This window comes from Phyllostomus hastatus, unplaced genomic scaffold, assembly GCF_019186645.2.
Source record: "Phyllostomus hastatus isolate PE091 unplaced genomic scaffold, TTU_PhHast_1.1 phas_contig_37, whole genome shotgun sequence".
Taxonomy (NCBI): domain Eukaryota; kingdom Metazoa; phylum Chordata; class Mammalia; order Chiroptera; family Phyllostomidae; genus Phyllostomus; species Phyllostomus hastatus.
This window is the reverse complement of record NW_025333867.1, coordinates 8,077,685-8,101,928: the sequence shown is the minus strand read 5'-3', so window position 1 is coordinate 8,101,928 and position 24,244 is coordinate 8,077,685. Positions and strand designations below refer to the sequence as shown.

General features: G+C 47.8%; 1 protein-coding gene across 1 annotated transcript in view; it reads right to left on the bottom strand.

Annotated features, from left to right (window-relative positions):
• Positions 1-736: 736 nt before the first annotated feature.
• SLC22A23 (solute carrier family 22 member 23) overlaps positions 737-24,244 on the bottom strand; it is a 177,195-nt gene continuing 153,687 nt past the window's right edge. Inside the window, exons 6-10 of the mRNA XM_045841661.1 lie at positions 22,649-22,751; positions 21,690-21,922; positions 20,025-20,057; positions 18,675-18,798; positions 737-4,839 (exon numbers count right to left, since the gene is read on the bottom strand). Of these exons, the coding sequence (XP_045697617.1) occupies positions 4,458-4,839; positions 18,675-18,798; positions 20,025-20,057; positions 21,690-21,922; positions 22,649-22,751 (875 nt within the window). The 3' untranslated portion in view covers positions 737-4,457. The remainder of the gene's footprint in view (positions 4,840-18,674; positions 18,799-20,024; positions 20,058-21,689; positions 21,923-22,648; positions 22,752-24,244) is intronic.

The following is a 24,244-nucleotide window of genomic DNA, read 5'->3' as shown; positions in this document are numbered from 1 at the left end:
CTCGTGTTAGACCTTTTCCCAGAGACTCAAATGGCCTGGCATTGGCAGTGTGGAAAAGCTCCCCAGGTGCTTCTCAGCACAGGCAAGGTTGAGGACCACTGACAGAACTTTGTAATCTTTTGGGTCCACCTGGGCCTGTTTTGTTACTGGAAGAGGATAGTTTAGGTCTCTAACACTTCCATGTGGTGGTGAAAGTCACTGAGCCAGTGGTAAGCAGCCAGGGGTGGTGACACTTGGCCAGGGCACAGAGGCATTTCAGAAGACTGGGTCTGGGCTTTACGAGGCTTCCCTCCTTAGCGGGCTTCTGTGCTTGGCAGCACAGTGGGCACCTCTCTAGGAAGAGTAAGTGACACAAAATTAGGGCTATGGAGAGAAGAGTTTGGTATAAAACTTTATTAAAGAAACATTGTTTTCTTGTTAAAAAACCACTACATTAAAGAAGAGTGTTGTGGATTATCAGTCTTCCCTCACAGAATCACAGGTTGAGACAGTCATTTCTTGACTTCCCTAGGACTCGCAGGCCACGATCAGCAGGACATGAGTACACAGGAGAAGAGACCTCAAACTTACTGATGGTCTGAGAATGGTTCTAAATAGACAGTTCATGTTTGATCCTGTCTCCGCCTCTGCCTGCCTTTCAGACTGGACCTCTGCCAGCAGATGAGAGGCCACCCCCGCTCCCAGGCTGAAGGAGTCTCAGTTTACAGAGGCGCTAAAACAGGGACACAGCAAGATCTGAATGGAGAGTTTTTTTATTACTTGTAGTCAATGGTTGTGAAATGCCCTTTATTGGATACCATCAGATGAGGTAGGGAAGACATTCCAGAGGAAATTTGTTAATGGGGCAACATTTTTATTTCTGTACATTTACATACAAATTTTTACCAAAGGTACAACAGATGTGACATCATGCAGACATTTAGCTTTGAACACAGTTCAGAACTCGATTTAGGCTTGTGCTGTGAATGAGCACCTCCAGATTGATCCCGGTTGACATGTACAGTAACATGGTCTGACTAGAAACCTCAAGTGGGGGTGGCAGGAAGGACAGAGGGAAGTATTCCCACTCGACATAACACACTGTGCTGCTTTTCCAAAACGACACAGCAAAGCAAGGAGTACTTGGAAGTGAAGTGTGGGCCTTCCCCAGCACGTGCCTGCCCCATGCGCCACCTAGGGGCCGGGCAACACGATGGTCACAATTCGTTTAATGGCACTTCAGTCATTTCTTATTTGGCTCTAGGAAGTGGTATTGTTTGAGTGCGATACTTCCTTTACGAGGTTTATTTTTGCTTTCTGGTCTGTGGCCAAAACAACTTACCATCCCCTTTCTTCTAGTTGCGAATAATTACACTCTTAGAAAACAAAAATATTAAAACTTTTTCCTGTACAGAAAAACTTTTTCTAGTCTTGGGTGCTAGTACTCTCAGATATTTGATAAGAGTTACTGACTTCTGGAAAAGAAAGTGAAGACCTGTCTAGCCCTGCCTCAGGTGTTCACATTTGTGCATAATTTTATTGGAAGGGATCACAGCTCCCTGGTAGGAAGGCAGGATGCAGGTGTGGCTGGTGGAGAAGAGTGGCTGCAGCACATACCCGGATGGGTCTCCCCAGGCAGGGGAGGAGGTGGTGGGGAGGCAGACTTGAAATGCCTGAGAGCTGTTTCCCTACTGACCATGAAGGAAATGGGACTGAGGAGTCCAAGCACGACCAACAGCTGCCAGGGAGCTGGCGGCAGCCCCTTTCGTGCAGAACAGGGCAGGACCGGACGTGTATCAGGCTCAGGTGGGCCTTTGACGCCTAGCCCACTTGGTGTGGAATTTCACGGTGCTCAGTCCACAAGGAAGCTTTTCTGTTTTGGGTATATTTCATAAAGATGTTCCTCAAGAGCTTCAGATAGCCTTAAGCTAAACCAACAACAAGAGATCTCAGCCTAGTCACGAGGCTGCTGGGAGCAAAGAGCTGTGTGACCTCTGCCCAGAAACATCTACTGATTGTCTACTCATTTCACATCCTAGACCTCAGTCGCAAGAACCCAGTCCTCACAGCTAGCTTCTCTTGTCATCTGTGGGTTAGTCCTGATTGCTGAAGTGACAGTGCTGTCTCTATTGGACCAGTGTTTTTGTCAGGATGGAGATCAGAGACCTTGGAACAGGAGTTTAAAATGCTGTGCCATGCCTCCACCTTCCTACATTACTGGCAGCTCTCTCTAGCTTCGGTGCAGTTCTTAGAGCAGGTCTCTGTGATCTGTGAGGGAATACTCACAGGTCCTTCTGCAGGACAGTAAAGGGGCTGAAAGGTGTCCTGGTGCTGGGGTGATACATGCAGAAATACACCCAGCCAGGGGCTGGCCCAGGACCTCCCGGGCTCCTTCCCAGCTTCCTCGGCTGCCCAGTGGCTTGGCTGCTGCATATGTCATGTCCTGGACTTAATGGATCTTGCTGCCAGGTGGCTCTGTAGCAAATACTCTAAAAAAGGCAAAAGGTATTTCATAAGTTTGGCACACAAAGGCTGCACTTTGTAGAGGCCTTTTTAAACTAAGGTGGATGTGGACTAACATTGAAACATGGAACAAAAGTGACTTAAAAGAGACGAGAGAAGGCGAGGATGAACTGGGCTGGAACAGGGAGACTGGCCACATGGCCTTCCTTCCTAAGCAGTGGTCCGTGGATGAGGCTGGAGATTCCAGGCACTACTGATTTGACAGAGAAAGTGCGGTTTACTCACTGGAATCACACATGCTTGCCCGTTTGTTCACCTCTTCACCATGTTTTTATCAAGCCAGCAGCTTCCTATTGATGTCCACCAGATTTGGAGGACAGTGGTGGGTGGAGACAGAAAGATGCAGACAACATAGAAAGCTAGAAGGGGAGAAAGGCAAGTTAAGTCACCCCCTTTTGAGGCCCTTTGAGTTCTAGTAACTGTCAGTTGGAGGTCACCTGATTCACAGACCTGAGACGACGATTTCCTTGGAAAAAACACAGCCCATGTCACAAAGTCGTGGGGAGAGGTGGACACTTGTAGAAAGAACCCATGCTGTCTAAAAAAAATCAGGTGCCTATATTACTACAAGGTAGTGCCTGCCTATGCCAATGAAGCTTGTTTCTCAGTGGCCCCTGGGTGTCCTTGAGGAGGCCCTCCGAGTTTCCTCTGAAACACTCCTCAACAGGTGGAGAAAGCCTGACATGAAAGGGAAGAGGAAGCTTTGGGACCACATGAAGAACACAATGAAAACTTTTGGATATCAGGGATGGGGATGGGAGTTGAACTTTGATGAGTTATTGCTTTCTCTCAAATGGTCTTGGTGCTTTAAGAGGCAGGAGGTCAGTTGGACTAGGAGGAGAGCATTCCACTCCTTGCCCTAAGCTCCACCTCTGTGCTGATGGAAGTGGCAGGAAGCAGGTAAGGGCAGGCATGAAGGAGATGGGCTCCCACAGGTTTTACAGTCTCTCAGCGTGAAATTAAGTGAGAGCTGACAGTTATCCAGGCTGGTGATTTCTACGTGGTGTGTGCTCCAGTTGTGCGTGAAGGGCCATATTTGGGAGAGCACCCCTCCCTCCTGTGGGTTTGCCTTAGCTGTCTATGTCAGTTCTTACCCTATTGGTTTCAGTTCCGAAAGTAGCCACGTTTTCAAGTAGTTCTGGAAAAAAAAGCTGACAGTGAAAGAGGGAACTTTGCTGTAGGAGCCAAGTCTGAGAAGGAGTATTAATGCTAACATGTCTCAGACTTTCACACTTGCTAGTTGTGAACTTAACTAGGTATACTTGGTCAGAAAACTGGCAACATTGTTGCTAATTATTTAAGATTCGTGGTTACATGTTTAAGGTTTTCCCCAAAGGATTTCCAGCATGAAGTACCAAAGGATGATGATCTTGAAGGAAAGACTAAGCTGGTTTTAATGATATTGTAAGCTGCTTTCCCCCAAAACACGTAACAGAAGCTCTGACCTTACAGACAGAAAACACTTTACAAACCATAACAGACACCCTAGCTAGCAAACACCTGATCATTTACATTTCTGTGTCTAAGTATCAGTTGGGAACGGCTCCGTGGTGGGTGTCTGCACACACGCAGGCAGCATGGGTGCAGCTTTGAGTGGGTGGCACCTGGCTGCTCAGGGGGTGGCGGGCAGCAGCGAGGGATCTGTGCGGTGATCGACTGCTGTGCTGGGGCGACTGGGTCCCTCTCTTGAAGGAGGTGGTTCTATTGCAAGGTCAGTGAGAGGAAAGGGAATAAAGTGCTTCTCGTAAAAATGACCAAAATAAATACAAACATTTAATGGCCGAAAAGAAAGTCTTATTTCTGAAGAGTCTGCCTCCTCACACATGATCCTTAGAGTTTTGGAAAGAATTCCCCACACCAGTGGTAAGTCCCACGCCCCTGTGGTGTTTGCCTGCTGCAGCCACGTGTTGTAAACCTGCGCATAAGCAACCCCACCCTGGGGACCCAGGTGCCCCTCAGGGCAGGCCTCGCCCAGAGCCACAGGACCTCATGCCGTTGGCTGTGGCACCGTCAGGCAGCACGTCCCCCATGGCCGCTGCTGCGTCATGGAGGCCTGAGTAGTCCTTCAGCTCCGCATTGGTGAGCAGCAGCGGCTGCTCACCCTTCTTGTGTGGCAGGAGTGGCTGCCGCGTGTAGTGCTCCCCATTGGAGATGCTCTCAGGCAGGCTCTGGTCCCGACTCTCAGGCAGCAGGAGGATGCAGATGATGCAGATGAGCGTGCAGCAGGCGAAGATGATGTGGTGCAGGAAGTAGCCTTTCTGGTTGTGCAGCTCGATGATGGGTGCCGTCAGCATGCCGAAGCCTGCGCTGGCCAGCACCAGCCCCAGCCCACCGCACCTGCAGGACGGTTGAGCGCACAAGGTTAGATAGTGTCCACGGCCACACCTCGGTACCCAGGGACACAGTGGCTCCCAGAGTGTGGACACAGCTTCATGGGGATCAAAGGGCAAGTTCATGGTAGACCCAGAATCCTGGCTTAAGCAGGGGCACCGGGAGCCACCCCACACCAGACAGAGCCTCTCATGTGGGATATCCCAACCCGCCTTCAGCTCAGTCATCTGCACATCACTTCTGGTTCACTGACTTTGCATCACTGTAAATGGAAAACAGTATCACTGGCCATAAATATACATGAATTGAAGAAGAAAGTATTATTAAATGATGCTATTTTCCCATGGTTTGCTCTCATGCTCCTCATTTAGAAAAGGGGTAGTGTGTGTGAGTGTGGGTTTGGGGGACCACCAGAGGTTAAAGAAGCTGTTAAAGACATACCAGCACTAACAGATTTTCTCCTTGCCATAATCAGAGAGATTTGAAGATATTTAAAAAACAGCAATTTTCTCACTGTGAGTTGATGTCATTTATTGTCCTGTACCATGTATTTCCTAAAGATCACTCTGCACACCACCAATGGGAAGTGTTGCGCCAGAACCAAGCACTGATAGAGAAACTCACTGCAGCACTGAGCTCCAAAAGGACTGAACGTGAGCCTGGAGCTTGGGCCACTCCTCTGCATTCCTCTTTCACAAAAGGGACCTACCAGATGTCCCAAAGGCACTGTAGATACACATCATTGCAGAAGACCCTTACAGGTCTAACTAATGTCTATTCTGACATAAAGGTATAGTGTTGGCGAGAAGGTGTTATATGGACACTGAGAAAGCAGTGCAGTACTGGGCTGCGGTAAAGAGGACCAGGGTGTTCAGGTGACAGGAGGTCATGGTCATGCTGTGCCTTCACCACATAGGCCAGACAGGGCTGGCTGGTCTTAGAGCCTCCGGGGCCACAGTGAAGGGGCAGACAAGGAAATCATGGCTCCAGGAAGGGAAGTGGAGTTGTTTGCCTTGCCCCGGAGACCAGATCTGGACCAGCAGACAGAAGGTACAGGAATGCAGATTTCAGTTGGTTTAAATAACTTTCAAAGGGAGCTGCTCAATAGTTAGGTACTGGCCTTGAGGGAAGTGACCTTTATTCTTGGATGTGCTTATCATGCATAGAGAAGCTAAAGGGGAGGCCCCTGCAGCCTGCAGGAGACAGCGGGTGGGTGAGCTCTCAGCTCCTAAGGAGCCCGTGATCCCCTTGGTGACACTGCAGGTGCCTCTAACTCACAACAATATTGTCCAAGGACACAAGCTGCAAGATCAACATATAAAAGTCAACTGTCCACATGGTAGCAATAAACATGTGGAAGATGAAATTAAGAAAGTTCCTTTCACAATAACATCAAAATAGTAAAATGCTTAGAAATAAATAACAAAGGAAATGCAAGATGTATGCTGAAAGCTATAAAATATTGCTGAGAAAAATTAAAAATATAAAAATAAATGGAGAGCCATTCCATGTTCATGGATTGGAAAACTCAGTATTGTTAAGATGGTGATTCTTTCTGAATTGATCCAATACAATCCCTATCAAATTCCAATGACTGACTTTTTATGCAGAAAGTGATAAGCTGATCTCAATATTTATATGGAAATGCAAAGTACTCAAAATACCTAAAACAATTTTGAAAAATAAAATCTCAGGATGGATTTTTCCAATTTCAAAACTTACTATAAAGGTATAGTAATTAAGGCAGTGTGGTACTACCTTAACATATTGATAGATCAAGGGAACAGAATTGACAGTTCAGAAATAAGTCCTTACATTTATGATCACCTGGTTTTTGACAAAAGCAAATTCAGTGTGGAACAGTTTTCAACAAGTGGTACTGGGACAACTGCATATCCACGTGCAAATGAATGAAGTTGGACCTTCACATCATACACAAAAATGAGCTATTATACAAATGGATCATAACCCTAAATGTAAGAGCTAAAGCTATAACACTTCTAGAAGAAAGGGGAAAAATCTTTGTGACCTTAGGTTAGGAAAAAGATTTCTTACACATGACATCAAAAACAGATGCATAAAGAGGAAAAAAAAAGAACAATTGCAGTTTATCAAAATTAAGAAGTTCTGCCCTCCAAAAGGCACCCTTAGGAAAATGAAAAGATAGACAATACACTGGAGAAAAATGTTTACAAAGCATATATGATAAGAATACTGTATTTTTCAGACTCTAAGATGCACCCCCCACCCTGGTCCCCTGGTTTGGGAGGAATAATGGTTGTTAATGCTGCTGTTGAGTTCTGTTTACATTTACATTGGTGAAATAGTATGTTATTTATATTATTAAATATTTTTAAAGGAATTTTTTTTAAGATTTTATTTATTTTTAGAGAGGGAAGGGAGGGAGAAAGAGAGAAACATCAATGTGCGGTTGCTGGGGGCCGTGGCCTGCAACCCAGGCATGTGCCCTGACTGGGAATCAAACCTGTGACACTTTGGTTCTCAGCCCGCGCTCCATACACTGAGCTATCCCAGCCAGGGCTTATGTTATTAAATATTTTACCACATTTTTTGCTTCAAAAATTTTTTCCTATTTTTCTCCTCTAAAATCTATGTGTTTTATGATCTGAAAAATATGGTATATAAAGAGCTCTCAGTAAGAAGAAAGTCCAATTTAAAAAATGGGCCAAAGGTTTGAATAGACATGTCTCTGAAGAAACTATAAAATATTCAATTGGCATACAAAAGGATGTACACCATTTAGTCATTAGAGAAATGCATATCACAGTCACAATGAGATACTCTTTCACACCCACGAGGATGGCTATAATCAAAGAGACAGACAATAGCCAAGTGTTGGTGAAGAAGCAGAGAAACTTGAACCCTCATATGTTGCCAGTAGGAAAGAAAAATGATGTGCCCACTTTGGAAAAGTGTGGCATTTTCTTAAAAACTTAAATGTAAACTTTTATGACCCAGCAATTCCAATCCTATGAAACATGACAACCTGTGTCCATACACAAACTTATCAGTGAAGGCTCATTGTAGCATCATTAATACCAGCCCCAAACTGCACAGAGTTCAAATGTCTACCAGCTGGTGACTGGAGAAACAAAAGGTGGTCCATAAGAAAAGGACCGTGGATGGATTTCAGAAACATACTAAGTGACTGTATGACTCCATTTATATGAAGTGTCCGCAGAAAGCAGATCTGTAGCGACAGAGAGCAGGTTAGTGGCTGCCCGGCGCTGGGGTAGGGACGGAGACTGTGAAGGGCTATGAGGGAACTTTCGGGAGGTGGAAATGTCCTACAGCTGGACTGTGGTGATTGCTGCATTGCATACTAAAAGTGGGTGAATTTTATGATGTTAATTATACTTCAATAAAGCTGTTAAGAAAACCCCAAAACTGTTCTACCTGTCTGTTGATACAGGTTCTCCAAACTTCTGGCCTAGAAGGACCGCCAGCCAGGCCTCACCTTTTCCTCCTGAGGACACAGACACTGCCCACGCTCCCTTCTGCCTGCCACCCCTGTTGCCTGGTGGGAATTTCTACTCTGCTTTGCCCACCGTGGGGCTGAGCAGCAAATTCTCTCCAGGGCCTTCACTGTCTCCAACAAGGGGAAAGAGATCCTGTCTTGGCTACCTGCTGTCCTACTACAGCAGGCCCTCAGGCTGACCAGTCCGGGATCAGAGGAAGACAGGAACGAGGGGCACTCAGGCAGGGAGGGCCATGTCTGGGGCTCCCCAGGAGGACACTTGTACCTAAGGGCTGCCTCAAATCAGACATACAGAGTTCTATGGTCAAGACAGGATGGAGCACAGTCTCGAAAACATTTTTTTTTAAAGATTTTATTTATTTATGTTTAGAGAGGGAAGGGAGGGAGATAAGAGAGAGAGAGAAACATCAGTGTGCCGTTGCTGAGGGTTATAGCCTGCAACCCAGGCATGTACCCTGGCTGGGAATGGAACCTGCGACACTTTGTTTTGCAGCCCGCGCTCAATCCACTGAGCTACGCCAGCCAGGGCTTTCGAGAACATTTTTTAAGAATATTTTTATGCAAACATTTTTACCTCAAGAATAGGACATTAAAGTGGCAATTGTGTGTGATGGGTGGGACAATGGGTGGTCTCCCCATTTTGTCATGCTTCATAACAAAAAAAATAAGACACTCCTCTCTCTCCCTTCTCACTCTAATTAGGAATGGCCTTGTTTGCTTGCAGATAGCAGCCAATCCACCAGAGGGTGTGGCCTTAGGCACAGTGGCAAGGGCTTTCCTCACTTCTTTGGTGCTGGGTGACTCAGAGGTGGGGGTGGGGAAGAATATGCTCCTTTGGTTGCTTGCAGGCTAAGGTCTAAGGCTGGGTTTCAAGAGGGACAGCCTCACCAGGCACAGTGTCCTATGGCCAAAGCTAGAGCCTGAGCGTCCCTGACTCTTCCCTTTCCCAGCCAGTGACCAAGTTCAGGCCCATCCGGGTTACACTCCCCTCACTGGTGTATCTCCCACAGGGATCCTCCATCCCCTCAGACTTTCTTTCTCCGCAGTTGACAAAGCGATCTGTCTAGAATACAGAGCTGATGGTACCACTCACTCCAAATCCTTTGGTGGCTTGTTTCCTGTCTCCTGCACAGCTCCCAAGGGCTCCACTTCTCCCTCCTGTCCCCTGGCCCTGCCCTTAGGTCCCCCAGCACCTTCGGCCTCAGAGTTCCTCACTCTCCTTCACTCCCTCCATGAGGTTTTTGCACTCTGGCTCAGCTAAGCTCCCTGGGTCCTTCATGCCCAGCTCTGCCAGGTTCCTGGGATAGATAACCGTCTCATGTGTTTCCTGAAGGACATGTGGCTTTTTACCTGGGTCCCCACACTTGGCACAGTTCTGGCACGGAGACTTCACTAGTGTTTGTTCACTTTGAGGAGTAAGTGCCAAAACTGGACAGTCAGCAATCAGGGCTGCCCTGGCATCAAGTAAACCCATATACACGGGCCAGGCTACACAGACCCTTTTTGCTACACAGGTGGAAGCTACAACAGTGAAGAGAAGAGGTTCTGGAGCCAGTGGACTGGGTCAGAACTCTGGCTCCACCGTCACCAGGATTTGCCCCTGTAAGCCTCAGCAAAGACTGGGAAGAGCAGCGAAGCGAGGAGCTCTGCTGTATGGGTGCTGGAGATAGGGTGCCAGGGTTGGGATGCAGGGGACAGACAGGACACGCAGAGTGCAGGCGTGCTGCTGTTTTTCCTCCAGTTGTCTGAGCTCTCTCCCCCTCTCTGTTGGCACCACAAAGCAAAAATATTGATGCATTTCTAACTTCTTTCTTGCTGTATTAACATTACAGTGACAAGGGCAGGAGGTGGAGGGAAGACTGGAGATCAGCAGATTGATTCAGGGCTGGAGGTGTTTGGTGAGAGCTATCCAGGAGCCTGACGGCAGGGCTGGAGCTGGGCAAGTTCAAGAACTGAGAGGCTGAAGAGAAGAGGAGGCCAAAGCCTCCAGAGATAACGTGGAGACCCAAAGGCTGTCAGAGGGTGTTGGAACTGCTTTGGTCCTTCCTTCCCCTTTTGCCCGGGTCCTCTCACCCAAGCCCTGCAAACAATGCCTCCTGAAGCTGCCTCAGGCTCACTGCCCTCTCCCTTCCAGAGACCTCTGCTCCTGCTCACTGCATCATCTGGAATGAGGCTTCATTCTTTCCCCTAACACTGCTCCTTTGTGCATATGCCTTCCTCCTCCTGGACCGCTGGCTGCTCCACCTGCTCCCTGGAGCCGGCAGTCCCAGGCAGCACCCCCATGCAGGCTGTACATGTTGCCTAGTTCTCTCAGCCCCAGGTCCTTCCCTTCCTCGCTCTTGGGTGCTCCCACCATGCCCTCAGCACACTTGAGTTTACAGCCCAGACTCACTCACGTTCGAATGTCTGTGTGTCTCTGATATACACTTAAAAGGTTTTCAAGGGCAGCAACGAGGCCTGACTCAGATTGTTATCTCTTGCCTCAACCCAGCTCCCTGGTGGGGAGCTGGCTAGCACCTGGGTCTTTACGGGGCAGGGAAGTCAGATTTCTAAGATGGCCCCACTACTCCCACTACGCTGTGATCATGCCCCTGTACATCGAGAATGAGCTGGACCTAGTAACTCACTGTTTACAAATAAAATGCAGCAAAGGTAATAAGGTGTTCTTCCATGCCTAGGTTACAAAAGACTGTGACTTCTAGCAGACTCTCTTGTTGGCATTGATGAAGCAAGCTGCTATGATGAGTTCCATGTGGCAAGGATCTAAGGTGGCTTCCAGCCAAAAGCCAGCAAGAAACTAAGGCCCTCAGTCCAACTGTGAGCGAGGAACCGAATCCTGCTGTTAGGGTGTGAATGTTTGCATTTCTCCAAATTCATATGTTGAACTTCTAATCCCCAGAATGATGGTGTTAGGAGGTGGGCCTTTGGGAGGTGATTAGGTCAGGAAGGTGGATCCCTAATGAATGGGATTAGTGTCCTTATAAAAGGAACCTAAGAGCTCTCGTACCTTCCACCATGTAAGGGCACAGCAAGAGGATGGGTGTCTATGAACCAGGAAGCAGGCCCTCACCAGATACCAGATTTGCTGACACCTTGGTCCTAGACTTCCGCACCTCCAGAACTGTGAGAAATAACTTTCTGTTGTTTATCAACCACCCAGTCTATAGTATTCTGTCATACCAGCCCAAATAGATTAAGAAACCTGCCAGTTACTGAATGAGCTTGGAAGCTAGTTATGGCCTGGGGGAGACCCTGAAGTTGAGGGCCAAGCTAGGCCATGCACACTGCTGCCTGCGGAAACTGAGACAATAAGCATAGGTGTTTGAAGCCACTAAGCTTTGGGGTAATCTGTTATACAGCAATAGACAACCAATACACAATCAGTGAATGACAGAATTCCCCAGCCTTAGCCATGGAAGGAAACAGGGACTTCTCACCCAGGCTGTATCATCAGTACTGCGTATTAGAAAGCCTTTCACTAAGGGAGAGGCTGGAAGTGCTAAAGGAATAGTCATATCACTGTGCTACTGAGACATCAGTGGGCCACTAATGAGAAACAGCAGTATTTTGGGGAGTGTCTCCCAGACTATAACCCCCTTCCCAGGCAGAGGGTCCCAGGCAATCTTTTAAAGACACTCTGAACCTTTCTGCTAGTATTTGTTCATATGCTTATCATCATTAGTTTATGAACCCTTCAAGGTCAAGGTTTATTTCCTAGAACATCAACTGGCACACACTGTTTACCCTTAATAAATATTGGATGTTTATGGACTATACCGGCTTCCTGCATAGGAAGTTCAGCTCACCCAAATGAACAGGACAGGTTAAATATAGACAACCACGAGAAAGCAACGGGATTGACTCCATCTGTAAGATGAAGAATATGAACACCTGAAATAACCACTTAGTCTTTGATTATTCTGGCCACTTCAGGAAGCCAAAGTACATTGCAAGGGACATATCAGATGCCAGGGAAAATGGACGTGTTTCATTCGGGCCTTTGATACCAAGAAGACATCATTTGTTTCTGAAACCTCCTGGGTTTCCACTTGACCTTTTCACTAAGGGTGAATGCCACTGACAGGCAGCAAGAGACTTGCCCTGCTCAGTGCATGTAAAGGCCACCGTGGTTAGTGTATAGGCAGGCAGAGGGCACAGACCCGTTAGGAAGGCTGAGCACAGATGCATGGTTAAAGGAGCAGACAGAAGTCTCCCTTCATCATGCTAAATGGACTCTATCATACTAATGTTATGTTAATAAATCATGTCAAATGAAATATATCTGATTTTTGGTAGGACTAGATGAAGCATTAAAAAAGTACCTATATACACATGTACATGTAAATACACATGTATATGTAATGTGCAATGTATCTTTATATCTTTTTTCTATGAAAGCAATTTTCTATTTGGTTTTCCATCAAGGATACTTTAAAATTACTCAGTAAGATTAAAACAATTTTGGGGTAGTTCCAGCCAAGATGGAGGCATAGGTAGAAACGCTTCGCCTTCATCTCACAACCAAAAGGAGGGTAACAATCAATCTAAAATCAATAAACAACCAACAGTGCCAGAAAATCAAACTGCATAGGACTCTGACAGCCAAGGAATTAAACAAATAGCCAACCAGACTAGTAAGACAGGTGGATGGAGAGAACCTGTGGCAAGGTGGTGGACCTTGGGGACCAGGCTGACTGAATAGGAAACAGAGACTCAGAGCTGATGGTGGACTACTGTGGGGGTTTCCGCAGTGGGAGAAACTCCCAGTCTCACCCAAGAGTTCATTGGAAAGTGGGGCTAGAGCAGAGCAGGTGAGCTGCATTGTTCCCTCTCTGGCCCCTCCCACAAAGGCAGTGCCATAGTACAGCAAGGAGGTTTGTCCTGCCCTGGACAATGCCTAAGACCCCACCCCCTTACAACTTAACAGGTGCCAAGACAAAGAAAAAGGGCCCAAATGAAAGAACAGAGCAAAACTCCAGAAAGAGAGCTAAATGATGAGGAGATAGCCAACCTATATGAGAAAGAGTTTAAAGCCCTGGTAATCAAAATGCTCACAGAACTAACTGAGCTTGGTCGAGAAATAAAAGAACAGATGAAAGATACCAAAAGTGAAATAAAGCAAAATATTCAGGGAACCAACAGTGACAGGAAGAAAACCAGGACTCAAAGCAGTGATTTAGAAAAAAGGAAAATATCCAACGAGAACACAAGAAACAAGAATTCAAAAAAATGAAGAGAGGCTTAGGAACTTCTGGGACAACTTTAAACATTCCAATATCTGAATTATAGGGGTGCCAGAAGGAGAAGAACAACAAGAAATCAAAAACTTATTTGAACAAATTATTTAAGGAAAACTTCCCCAATCTGTCAAAGGAAATAGACTTCCAAGAAGTCCAGGAAGCCCACAGAGTCCCAAAGAAGTTGGATCCAAAGAGGAACACACCAAGGCACATCATCATTAAGTTACCCAAGATTAAAGATAAAGAGAGCATCTTAAAAGCAGCAAGAGAAAGGGAGACAGTTCTCTACAGAGGAGTTCCCATAGGGCTATCAACTGATTTCTCAAAAGAAACCTTGCAGGCAAGAAGGGAGGCATAGGTAGAAACCCTTCACCTCCTTTCACAACAAAAAGGCATGACTTGAGATACTTGGAAAGAAGTATCTCAAATCATGAAAGGCAAGGACGTACATCCAAGATTGCTCTATCAGCCTTTGCTAAGCCTTGCTAAGCTATCATTTAGAATGGAAGGGCAGATAAAGTGCTTCCCAGATAAGGTCAGGTTAAAGGAGTTCATCATCACCAAGCCCTTATGATATAAAATGTTAAAGGGACTTATCTAAGAAATTGAAGATCAAAAACCATGAACAGTAAAATGACAACAAACACAACTATCAACAAATGAACCTAAAAGAAAAGAAAAACAATGAAAACAAAAACTAAGCAAACAACTAGAACAGAAACAGAATCAGAGAAATGGAGATCACATGGAGGGATTTCAGTGGGGAGGGGGAGGGGAGGAATAGTCAGGGAAAGGTACAGGGAAAAAGAAGCATAATTGATAGGCATAAAACAAATAGGTAGATGTCAAAAATGGTATAGGAAACAGAGAATTCAAAGAATTTATATGTACAACCCATGGACATGAACTAAGGGGAGGAATGCTGGAGGGTTCGGGGGTGTGGGGTGGATAAAGGGGGAAAATTGGGAAAACTATAATAGCATAATCCCCCCAAATAAATAAATGATAGTTTCATTTTCTTCCCGGCAAAAGCTTTGAGCACTTTTCTGCACTTTTCTGCTTTTCTCTAGGTTGTCAGTAGAGGGCAGAATACGCCCATTTTTAATAGAGCAGTCAGACCCTCAGTTTACAGATAAAAGATAACGAAGGAGGGGCAAATTTTGCCTTGCTGTGCTTTGTAAGCACACAAATTTTCATTTCCACTGGATAGCTTTGTTTTACTAGTAATAATATCTAAATTACGGATAGAAAGATCCATATACACAGAGACTTATTACTGGAAGCAGCTAATGAATTAAGAATTTTAGAATCTTCAAATCATACCATTAAACATGTAAATCCCACAAACATACCTCCCATTTTTCACTTTGTCTTTTATATTACTTAGTTTGTTTTACCTAGACTGCAAAGTCAAGGATAAATAGATATTTGTGTCATTTTTACAGAAATAAAGGTTAACTGCTGAAAATATTCAGGTAGGAGTAATAATAACACTAATGTTCTTTAAAAAATATTGACAGGTATACATGTTTAGTAATTACAGACAGTTGGACTATATAGAAAAACCCAAAGAATAAATGTAACTATTATGATTAATAGCATTAGCAGTCAGGTAAAAGAATAAAAAATGGATTCTGAGCTCATTATCAATCCACAGGCATATAGGTTTTGTCCATGTCTTGGGATAGCTGTCAATATCAATTTACTGAGGCCAGACCCTTAACACAGAATATCTCCTCCTCCATCACCACCACCCCATAGGTGGCCACAAGTAGCCTCTTGTTAGGGCAAAGGGATGCAGGCTGGCTACAGGACTCGCCCAGGGCCATACAGGGATAGGCAAGCAGCTGCTGGGATCACACTAGGCTCCACCTCTGCCCTTTCCTCTGTGCTAAGGACCCAAATCTTAGGCTCCAGGCCACATCCTGTGCACTTTGGTTGTTCCTCTTCCAGCTGTTTAACTTCTAACATGCACGCCTCATCTCCTTGGCTTCTGGTCACTCACTGAACATTGTGATAAATACTGTGTGTGTGTATGACACAGGTTTTAAGTTAACCAGACTCCACATGTCACATTACATATAGGCCACCTTTGCCCTCAGTGCTGGTTTCTGAGGCATCTTTAGAGCAGAAGACGTCAGGGTCTGAGTTCTAGTCCTGAAGTGGGAACAGAGAGGAGTTGGTTAGAAGGAAGGTCTCAGATGAGGTAAGTTCCAGAAAAATTTCTAGAAGAAAGAGGCGGGAGAGCCTGAGGGGGAACAGAGCAGGAGACACACCCACCAGGAGGGAGCAGGTAACTCAGACAAACTAGGCTCAGAGCTCCAAGGGAACCCGTGAGAACCATGGGAAAACGAAGGGCACTTGCTGTCAGCAGTGGCACCTGCCTCCTCTCTTACCCGACGACCCCTCTCTGAGGGGACAAGAAGACAGTGAAGGCCTGAGCTTCTAGGTGAACACTGCACAGAAAAGATGATCTGCCACCAAAAAGCTACCACATGCTTCTGGATCAACCAGGACCACGGCCACCTCCTTCCAAGCCAAAGGGGAGAAGGTGCTGCAGACACAGGGGCCTTCCCAATCTGCCTGCAAGTCACCGAGCTGAAAAGCCTGAGAAGAAACTGCCTCAGCTAATGGTAAATGAATGGCATCTGGACGGGCCTATGTGGGAGGGAAGCGCTTCTCTGCAACAGGAAGTTTGGATGGAATCTCATGAAACAGTCTGTATTCGTTAAGTTAGCATTCTGGTGAGTCACTGCCATTCTCAGACAATGGAGTTCCACAAGTTTTTGTGCAGAAAGGTTCTTATCTTCCTGTTTGTAGAGAGTCCGTCCTGGCAGCTTATCCTGTGCTACTGTTCTTGTTCAGAAGATGTGTTTTTAATACAGCATTATAGAAAAAGGCTCCTTTTGTATTAGGAAAAATGAAGCTCACAAATTGAGAGCCACCCATCCTAGCTTACCCTGGACTTATCTGCCTGAAGTGGGCAGGGGTTGATAAGGAAGTCGCTGAGGTCGCAGGAACTCCTTGGGACCTATCACTGAGTGTGCAGGGAAGAAGGGACGGCCTTCAGAAGGAAAGGGTGCCAAAAGTAGGTCATCAGTACCACCAGAAATTCTTGCATCCCGGCCAGCCAGGAGACCTGACCCCCTTTGGCCTGAATTCTCTTTCATTCTCTGCAAGTACAAAAACATCACCGAGGGGCCAATATTTTTCCAGTTCTTCATCTTGGCAAGATGAATATGACAACATATTTGTTTAAATTCTATCCCGAAATCATCGTTCTAGGTTTGCATCACAGAGGAAAAGGATACTGCATTTCCTTGAGTTTAGCCTCTTAAGCAAAGTCTTATGTGAATAATGACATCCACCCATTAACAGAGTGCAGGGGAGGCCAACCCCTGGGAAATATCCATAATCACACAAAGGCTGGGGGGCTAGTGGAAAGCCGTATCTAATCCTGACTTCTGCTCTACTGAAAATTCCCGTGCTGGAAGGCAGTTTAGGTAAGGGAAAGACAGAGGGAGTCACTGTCTGGATCAGGCACTTTGCAACTTCCAGTGTAACAAACAAAAAAAAAGCTTCGGGCTTCTCACTTGGCTTAGGCAGAGGGTTGCACAGATGAATTACTTGGCATTTACTTGCTTTTTTTAAAAAAAGATTTTATTTGTTTTTTGTTTTTTAAAAGCTAATCTTTATTTTATTTCCCCCTATTATTTGTCCCCTTATACCCTCTCTTCCCAGCAGTCACCACACTGTTGTCCATGTCAGTGAGTCCTTTCTCCATTTCTGCTGGACCCCTCCACCCCCTAACCCCCACCCAGCTGTCATCCGGCTCTCCAGCTACGAGTCTGTCCCTAACTGCATTTCTCTTAAACACACAATTTCTCGGCATTATCTCACAGGTAACAACAAGCAGCCTTCAGGCTTGGCTTGTGTCATAAAAATCCAGGAGAATGAATCAAAGTGAGGTCATGTGAAAATTTCACTGTCAGCGTGACTAATGGATGTGTGGGAAGAAGAGACCGTGCACCTGCCTGCCTCCTCCTGGAGCCCTTCCCAGCCCCGGGGCAGAAACCAGTAGTTTGCACCAACACCACCTTGAACTGCATTGGCCGCTGCTTGTTTTCCCACGTGGGAAGGTAAGGGTGGAAAGGGCCACGCTGGCTTCTGGGCTTTTATCTCACAGCTGATAATCACCCATATTCACAATTTACATTTAAAAAAAGCATGTGTTAGAAATGTTAATGATATTCCCATACAAAAGTCAAAGTAAATCAAGATGAGTGCTTCCTAAGTCACACACAGTAATTACCAGGAAAATGTATGGCTTTGCAGTTAAGTGGTGCCTTTTCAAACACAGGGGAACCCTTACTTTGTGCTATAATCTTAGTAACATCAAGTGGTGTGTAGTGTTCTCCCCCTCCCCCAGCTGCCACCCAGGGACAGCACCAGAAAGTATCAGACCCAGCTTCACAAACCAAAACAAAATGAGCTAAGCGCAGTTATCACCACCTCTTAGGAAATTACGAAATAACCACAAACCCGCCAGGGCTGTATCTTTGTGCTGGTCACTGACCTACTGCCTGGCACACTGGTGGGTTTGCGATTAATACTGATTAAATAAATAAATCCATGAGGCCTCTGTTTGGACTAGGGACATCAATTTCTCAGGTCAGTAAAAAAGAAAGGTCTTTTCTATTTCACATTTTTATTCTGAACTGGAATTTTTTTAAATTGAGGTCTTTCAGAAGAATTGAGAGTGTTTGATTTCATTTGAAGTAATGGTGTAAGTTATCTACTGATTTTCTCTCCTTTTCCAGTCATTGTTCCATTTCCTGTACGCTGCTGACAAGTGCCCTGCTCCCCATTCCTTCAGCTACTACCTGGACAGAACCAGGGTCAAGTTCTCACCTGATTCTCTGTTGCCTCGGGGTGAGGGTAGAGCACCCCATCTTGAAGCTCACATGCTCAGCACACACAGCCCCCATCCAGAGGCCGGGGCCAGATGAAGCTGACAGCGGTTAATTCACTAGGAGCCTTGCTGGACAGGCAGCCCACCCTGGGCCCCCAGAACACACCCCGTGGGTGCCTCCCATACACACCTTATTACCGTGGGGGTGATCTCTGCACAGAAGAACACACTGAGGCTTCCCACTGCATGGGAGGCAAACATGCCCACGATGGAAAACGCGATGGAGAATTTGTCCTTGACACTGTCACTCATACCTGAAGGACAATCAGAACGGGATGGTGAGGGGGAGCAGAGGGAAGGGAAAAGGAAGCTAGCAAGGCCAGGGCAGAGGGAGCAGGGAGAGAGGGGAGGAGGGTGGTCTGGGAACACACAAAAGGTCTTCCGTCCTCCCCTCGCCCAGTTTGAGGTGCAGACCAGATGCTTGGTTCCCTCTGTACATGGAGGATCACCTCCAGGGGTAGGAGGTCAGGCCTTCCTGGCAGTGGACTTAGCCCGGGTTCCTGAAGGTCCCTGTGGGTCTTGTATGTTGGAGCACACACGGACTTCACCAGAATTCCTGAGGCCAAGAGTCAGCCTGGCCGGAAGGAAGGCTGGTGGTCTCTCTGGTGATGCAGCAACATCCATTCTGTCCAAGCCTTCCACAGTGGCTCCAGAAAAAGTTTCTGTGCTCCAGAGAACCCTGGTTACTCAGGTCTCAGGTGTGCCCAGTCCAATACATGGGACAAGGTACCTTAGGCTTAATTCAAAAGGACAAAAACTTAAATAACCCAAGCAGAAAAATTTATGGGACTGGAGGGAAAGGTCTCAACCAACCCAAGCATCTTGCAAATGGCACCAGAGTCTGACCTCACACCAAGGTGGCATCTAGCACAGAGCAATAGCATGCTGTTGGGGGTCATACATTGAGCACAGCTCAGTTCCCTGCAAGGGTGCATGGGGACCTCAGGGCTCTCCCTGTGGAGGGCCCTAGTAGCATGGGCTCAGGTCATGCCAGGCACATGTGACCAGCAGCACTGAGTGCACAGCGGTGGCTCTGTGGCCCCATGGAGGAGAGCAGTGAGCTTGCGTGATTCACAAGGCGGGCAGCAGCCTCCCCTGGCAGCACAGCCAACCAGGCTTCCTGTACTCTAGGGCCTTCTGATCTTGTCCAGGTGCTGTGCCTAAGACACACTGCATGGGTGGCAGCTGAGGGCCTGTGCTGGCTGCTGGTGCTGGTGCCAGGGGAAGAGGCGAGGGCATGCCTGCAAGCCGGGCACAAATGGGAGAACCAGCCGCTCTTTCTAGAGGCGAGAGGCAGTAGAGAACACAGATGTATGCTTATAGTGTCCAACCTACGGCCAACTTCAGCTGCAACTCTTGGAGGGCAAAGGAGGAGAAACAAAAGAGAGGGAAACCACAGGTCTGTGAGTGTTCACAAAAACGCCCATTTGGATGCAACACCAAGATGATGAGGCACATGGCACCAGCGTGCAAGGCTCACCTGAGTCTGGATGCTGGCTGTACTTTCCAATCACTGGGTGGCGGAGATGATGGCACCCACCCGGCCGAGGACGAACACAGTGGGAAAAGGGGGGAGAAAGAAAGCATGTTAGGTATGAAGTGATCACCGTGTTTCCATGTGACTGGTATCTCAGTGAATTCCCTTCCAGGTCTGGGGCCAGTGTTAGAGAGATGGAGGAGACCCGTGGCAACAGTCCCAGCACTGGAATTAACACTCGACTAAACAAACCCTTTTTGTCTGGAAGGGCAGGCCTTAGATCCTGGGGAGAGAGGGGAGCTCTCCAGAACAGAGACTGGCACACCTCGTCACCTCAAGCCAAAGGGTTAATTTCATTGTGTGTAAAGTTATTCACTGCTGGTCTGGGCTCAAGGGAGCAGCGGCACTATGGGGGCAGACCCAGCAGGCAGCATTTCTTATACTCTGAGCTCTGATGATTCTCAGACTACTTGTCCTTTGCACGAAGTTCCTGTGGCTTTCCTGCTCGGGGACAAAGAGCACTGTGACACCTCTGGGGGCTGCCACACCCCTGCACATCTGCTGGAACGTCCACTCACAGAGGCTCCCTGGAAGGGTAGCTCGGCGGCCCCAGCAGGGACAGGACGGTCAGGAGACAGACACCACTTATCCATTTCCTCATCAGTCACAGCTGAAGCAAAGGCCAGTCTCACAAAGGAAATGCACGGTGCATGAGAATGTGCCGATAGAAAAACAGCTCCTGAGTTTGAAACTAGCTCATCTATAATCCAGTTTGCACAACAAGGCTGAAGAAGTTGTGAGTTTTTTCCTTTCTCTTCCTTCCATTCTGGATGCTGACTCTTGTGCCTCGGCCACATGGTGCAAACCTGAAATTCAAGTGGCTCTGCTCTGTGGTACAGATGGACGGGCTCTGAGCCTGATCCCCCAGTTTGGGTTAACTCTCCTTGAGACTGCGAGAGCAGTCAGTGGCCTCTGTGTCCCTGCAGGGTCCGAGCCGGCCCCAGGAGGGCCTTGCCTGGGCAAGGACGGCTCAGCTGTCCTGCTCATTCAGGTCTCATTGGGGATAGGTCAGAGAATCCCTGTGGCTTCTTCCGGGCAGGAAGGTGGGTGTTTGTTCATGAGGAGCTCTTCTGAGTGTGCCCACTTATAGTGGAGGGGCTGCATGGGTTCCCTAGCTTTTCTTTACATTATTTTAAACATTTACTGAGAGATTCTTTGGCCCAAAGACAAGCTGATGAAACTGGGAATGTCTGCTGAAAAGCAGTGTCCCAATGTAAGAATGTGAAAATTAATTTCCCCCTGAATTTCCCAGGGGAGAAGCGAGTCCTCAGTTCTTCTTTGTCATGTGATGTGTCACAGAGAGAAAGTCTGGTGGTGAGAAAAGCCATGTCCACAGTGGTGCAGTCAGGAAGGCTCTGAGATGGAGCCCCAGGGTTGGGTGGGGAGGGGAGGAAAGGCGGTCACCATGCACCTTTCAGTTAGAGCCGTCCTTCCCAAACCATCTCCTCAAGCTGTTGATTCTGGAATACCAGGTCACGGAACACTGTTCTCAGGCTCATCAGCCCTTTCAGATACCCTTTGTCATATACCACCCACCCCCTCCCCCCCCACCAGCCCCCATCCCTGGGCCCTGCTGTGGGGTTGGTCCCACTCCCTGGCACCACTCACAGTTGAGGAGCCCGAGCTGCAGCAGCGAGGCCAGGGCGGTGAGGATCATGAAGAGCAGCAGCCCTCCCCTGCGTCCCAGGAACCGGACCACCACACACATGGCCAGGCAGGACGCCAGGGCAATGCTAGCCATGGTGTAGTAGTCAGCATAGAAGTTCTCGAGGAGCGGCACCTTCACCTCATGGCCCATCATGCTCCTTGCAAAGCAGTGGTGGATCCCGTACCCTGTCAGCCTGCGGAGACACACCGAGAGGGCCGTGAGTGGCATGCAGTGACAAGGGGCCGGGCCGTGCCCTGGGAGGTCACTGCGTGCACTGCCTGGGTACAGGAAACGTATAAGCAACTCTGTATGTGATCAAAAGCATGCTGTTACCATCAATGGAAGTGCAGCAGAGTGCCATGCAGACAGCAGGAAAGTGTCCCTCACCGGGCGGCCATCTCTTAGGCAGAAAGGTATGACAGCACAGGAGTAAAGGGAACCCAGCACAGAAGACAACGTGCCCCCATGTGTCAACTTGTTTAATCCCACATCGGTGCTGGAAAAGCTCCAGTGGAACCCAGCTCACAGGTGGGCAAACAGGCTGAGGGCATTCTCGAGCTGGCAAGGGACAAGTTCTAGCACACACTGCCTATCTGTGTAGCGCTCAGGGTCAGATGCCTGACCTGCTGGACTGCGGGTAGAGCTGGCTGGCGCCCCAGCTGCCCCGAGGCTGGGGGTAGAGTCCATGTCTCCCAACATGTATAACCTTCAGAGCACTGGTTAGGGAGCTCTGACAGGCTTATCAGACTTAACGAGGGCCCCTTAGCAAAGGTGGAGCCCTGGACAGGCCAGTGGGCCTGTCTTGGTCATAATTCAAAGTCCAGCTGGGGAGAAGGGAAGCTCTTCCTGGCTGTCTCGAAGTGGCTCTTTTCCAGCCCCTCCCTGACCTCAGTCCAGATGTGTCCCCCTGGTGACTCACGAGTTCACACACAGGACCACGATGTTCTTCCACAGGTTCCGGGTCCCCACCATTTTCACGATGCAGACCTTCTTGGGTCTCCGGGAGAGCTCCTTTTCCAGCTCTGCAGAGAGAAAGAGCCCGTGACCTCTCAGCAAGGGGCTGCATAGGCACTCTCCAAGGCAGCCCTATCCCCCGAGTTCACGCATCAGGAAGAGGGGAGAATGCTTCTAGTTTGTTTTTTTTCCTCTTTAAGCCAGGGGATAGAATCTGGCTGTCATTGTAGGAAATGTGTTCAGACCCTAACTTTGCAGCTTAAATTTCCCCAGGGGTTTGAAGGGAGCCAGGGCATGCTGTCAGCACACAGAGCCTCCCCACAGACCAGGCAGACACAAAGAGCAGAGGCTCACTCCACTCTGGCCGAGCACAGGACTATGTGATGGTGTTCTAGGTTACTGAGCACTAACTGGGCCCTGGGCATATGAGAACAGTGGTTTCCTCACAGAGTTGGATCTGTCTGCATCACCCACTGCTCAGAGGCTGGGAGAAGCACATGCCGATATGCTCCTTAACTCTGGTGGCAGGACACACGATGGCCATAGCCAGCCACTCCTTCTGAAACTGCCCCTCAAGAGTATGCATCTTCAAAAGAGAAGTGAGTGAGGGAATGGGTATGCTTATATGTGATTATACCTACCCTATATGTGTATGCTTTAGTTAACAGTCAAAAGTCTTTGGGAGCTGGACAGGACAGGTCATGTTTTGGCTGAAAGTGATGTAACCAGCTACAAAGTTATGAGACAGTTTCTCGTGAGGCTCAGACTAGCTCTGAAAGCCACTCTGACAGACTGATGGCTCTCCAAGGCCACATTACCAGGTTCAGTGAGTTTGCTGAAGTCCTGGGGCTGACTTAGCAATTTCACAGGGAAGATCAAAATAGGCAGTGTCTGGACCATCACACATTTGGCCTCGCAGGGACCTTCCTGCTCTCCTAGCCACACATGTCCTTGGTGAATAATTCCCTATGCAAGAGCTAAAAGACAAAAAGAAGACGTAACCAATCTGGTGGGTGGCCAGTGCCCTTTAAGTCTGTTAAGGCCATGAAGACAAGGAAAGACAGAAACTGTCAGAGACCAGAGGGGACTGGGGAAAGGGGTGACTGAGCGCCTTCCTGGATGGGACCCTGGAGAGGGAAGAGGCTACTAATGCGGAGAGTGGGGACATTCAGATAAAGGCTGGGGTTTGGTTAACAGTAGTGCACCAGTGGCCATTTCTTAGTTGTGACAAATACCATGGAAATAATATTAGACATTAACAAGGGGGGAGACTGAGTCAGGGATATTCTGAAATTCTGTACTGTCTTTGCAACTTTCCTGCAAGCTCAAAGTTATTCCAAAATTAGTTTACTAATTTTTTTAAAGCAGTGGGGGTGGGAAGGTCTCCCTCTACTGAGGAGGCTTCTAGAGGTTAGAGGAACCGGGATTGCCTCAGAGGGACCTGGAGCAGCTCCCTCAGCACCATGTCTGAGGACTGCCCCCTCTGTACCTCCACCCCTCACACCCTGCCCCTACCTTACTTCTCTCCTTTTCTAGCCTCGTCCTGCTGTCCAATGGCAGG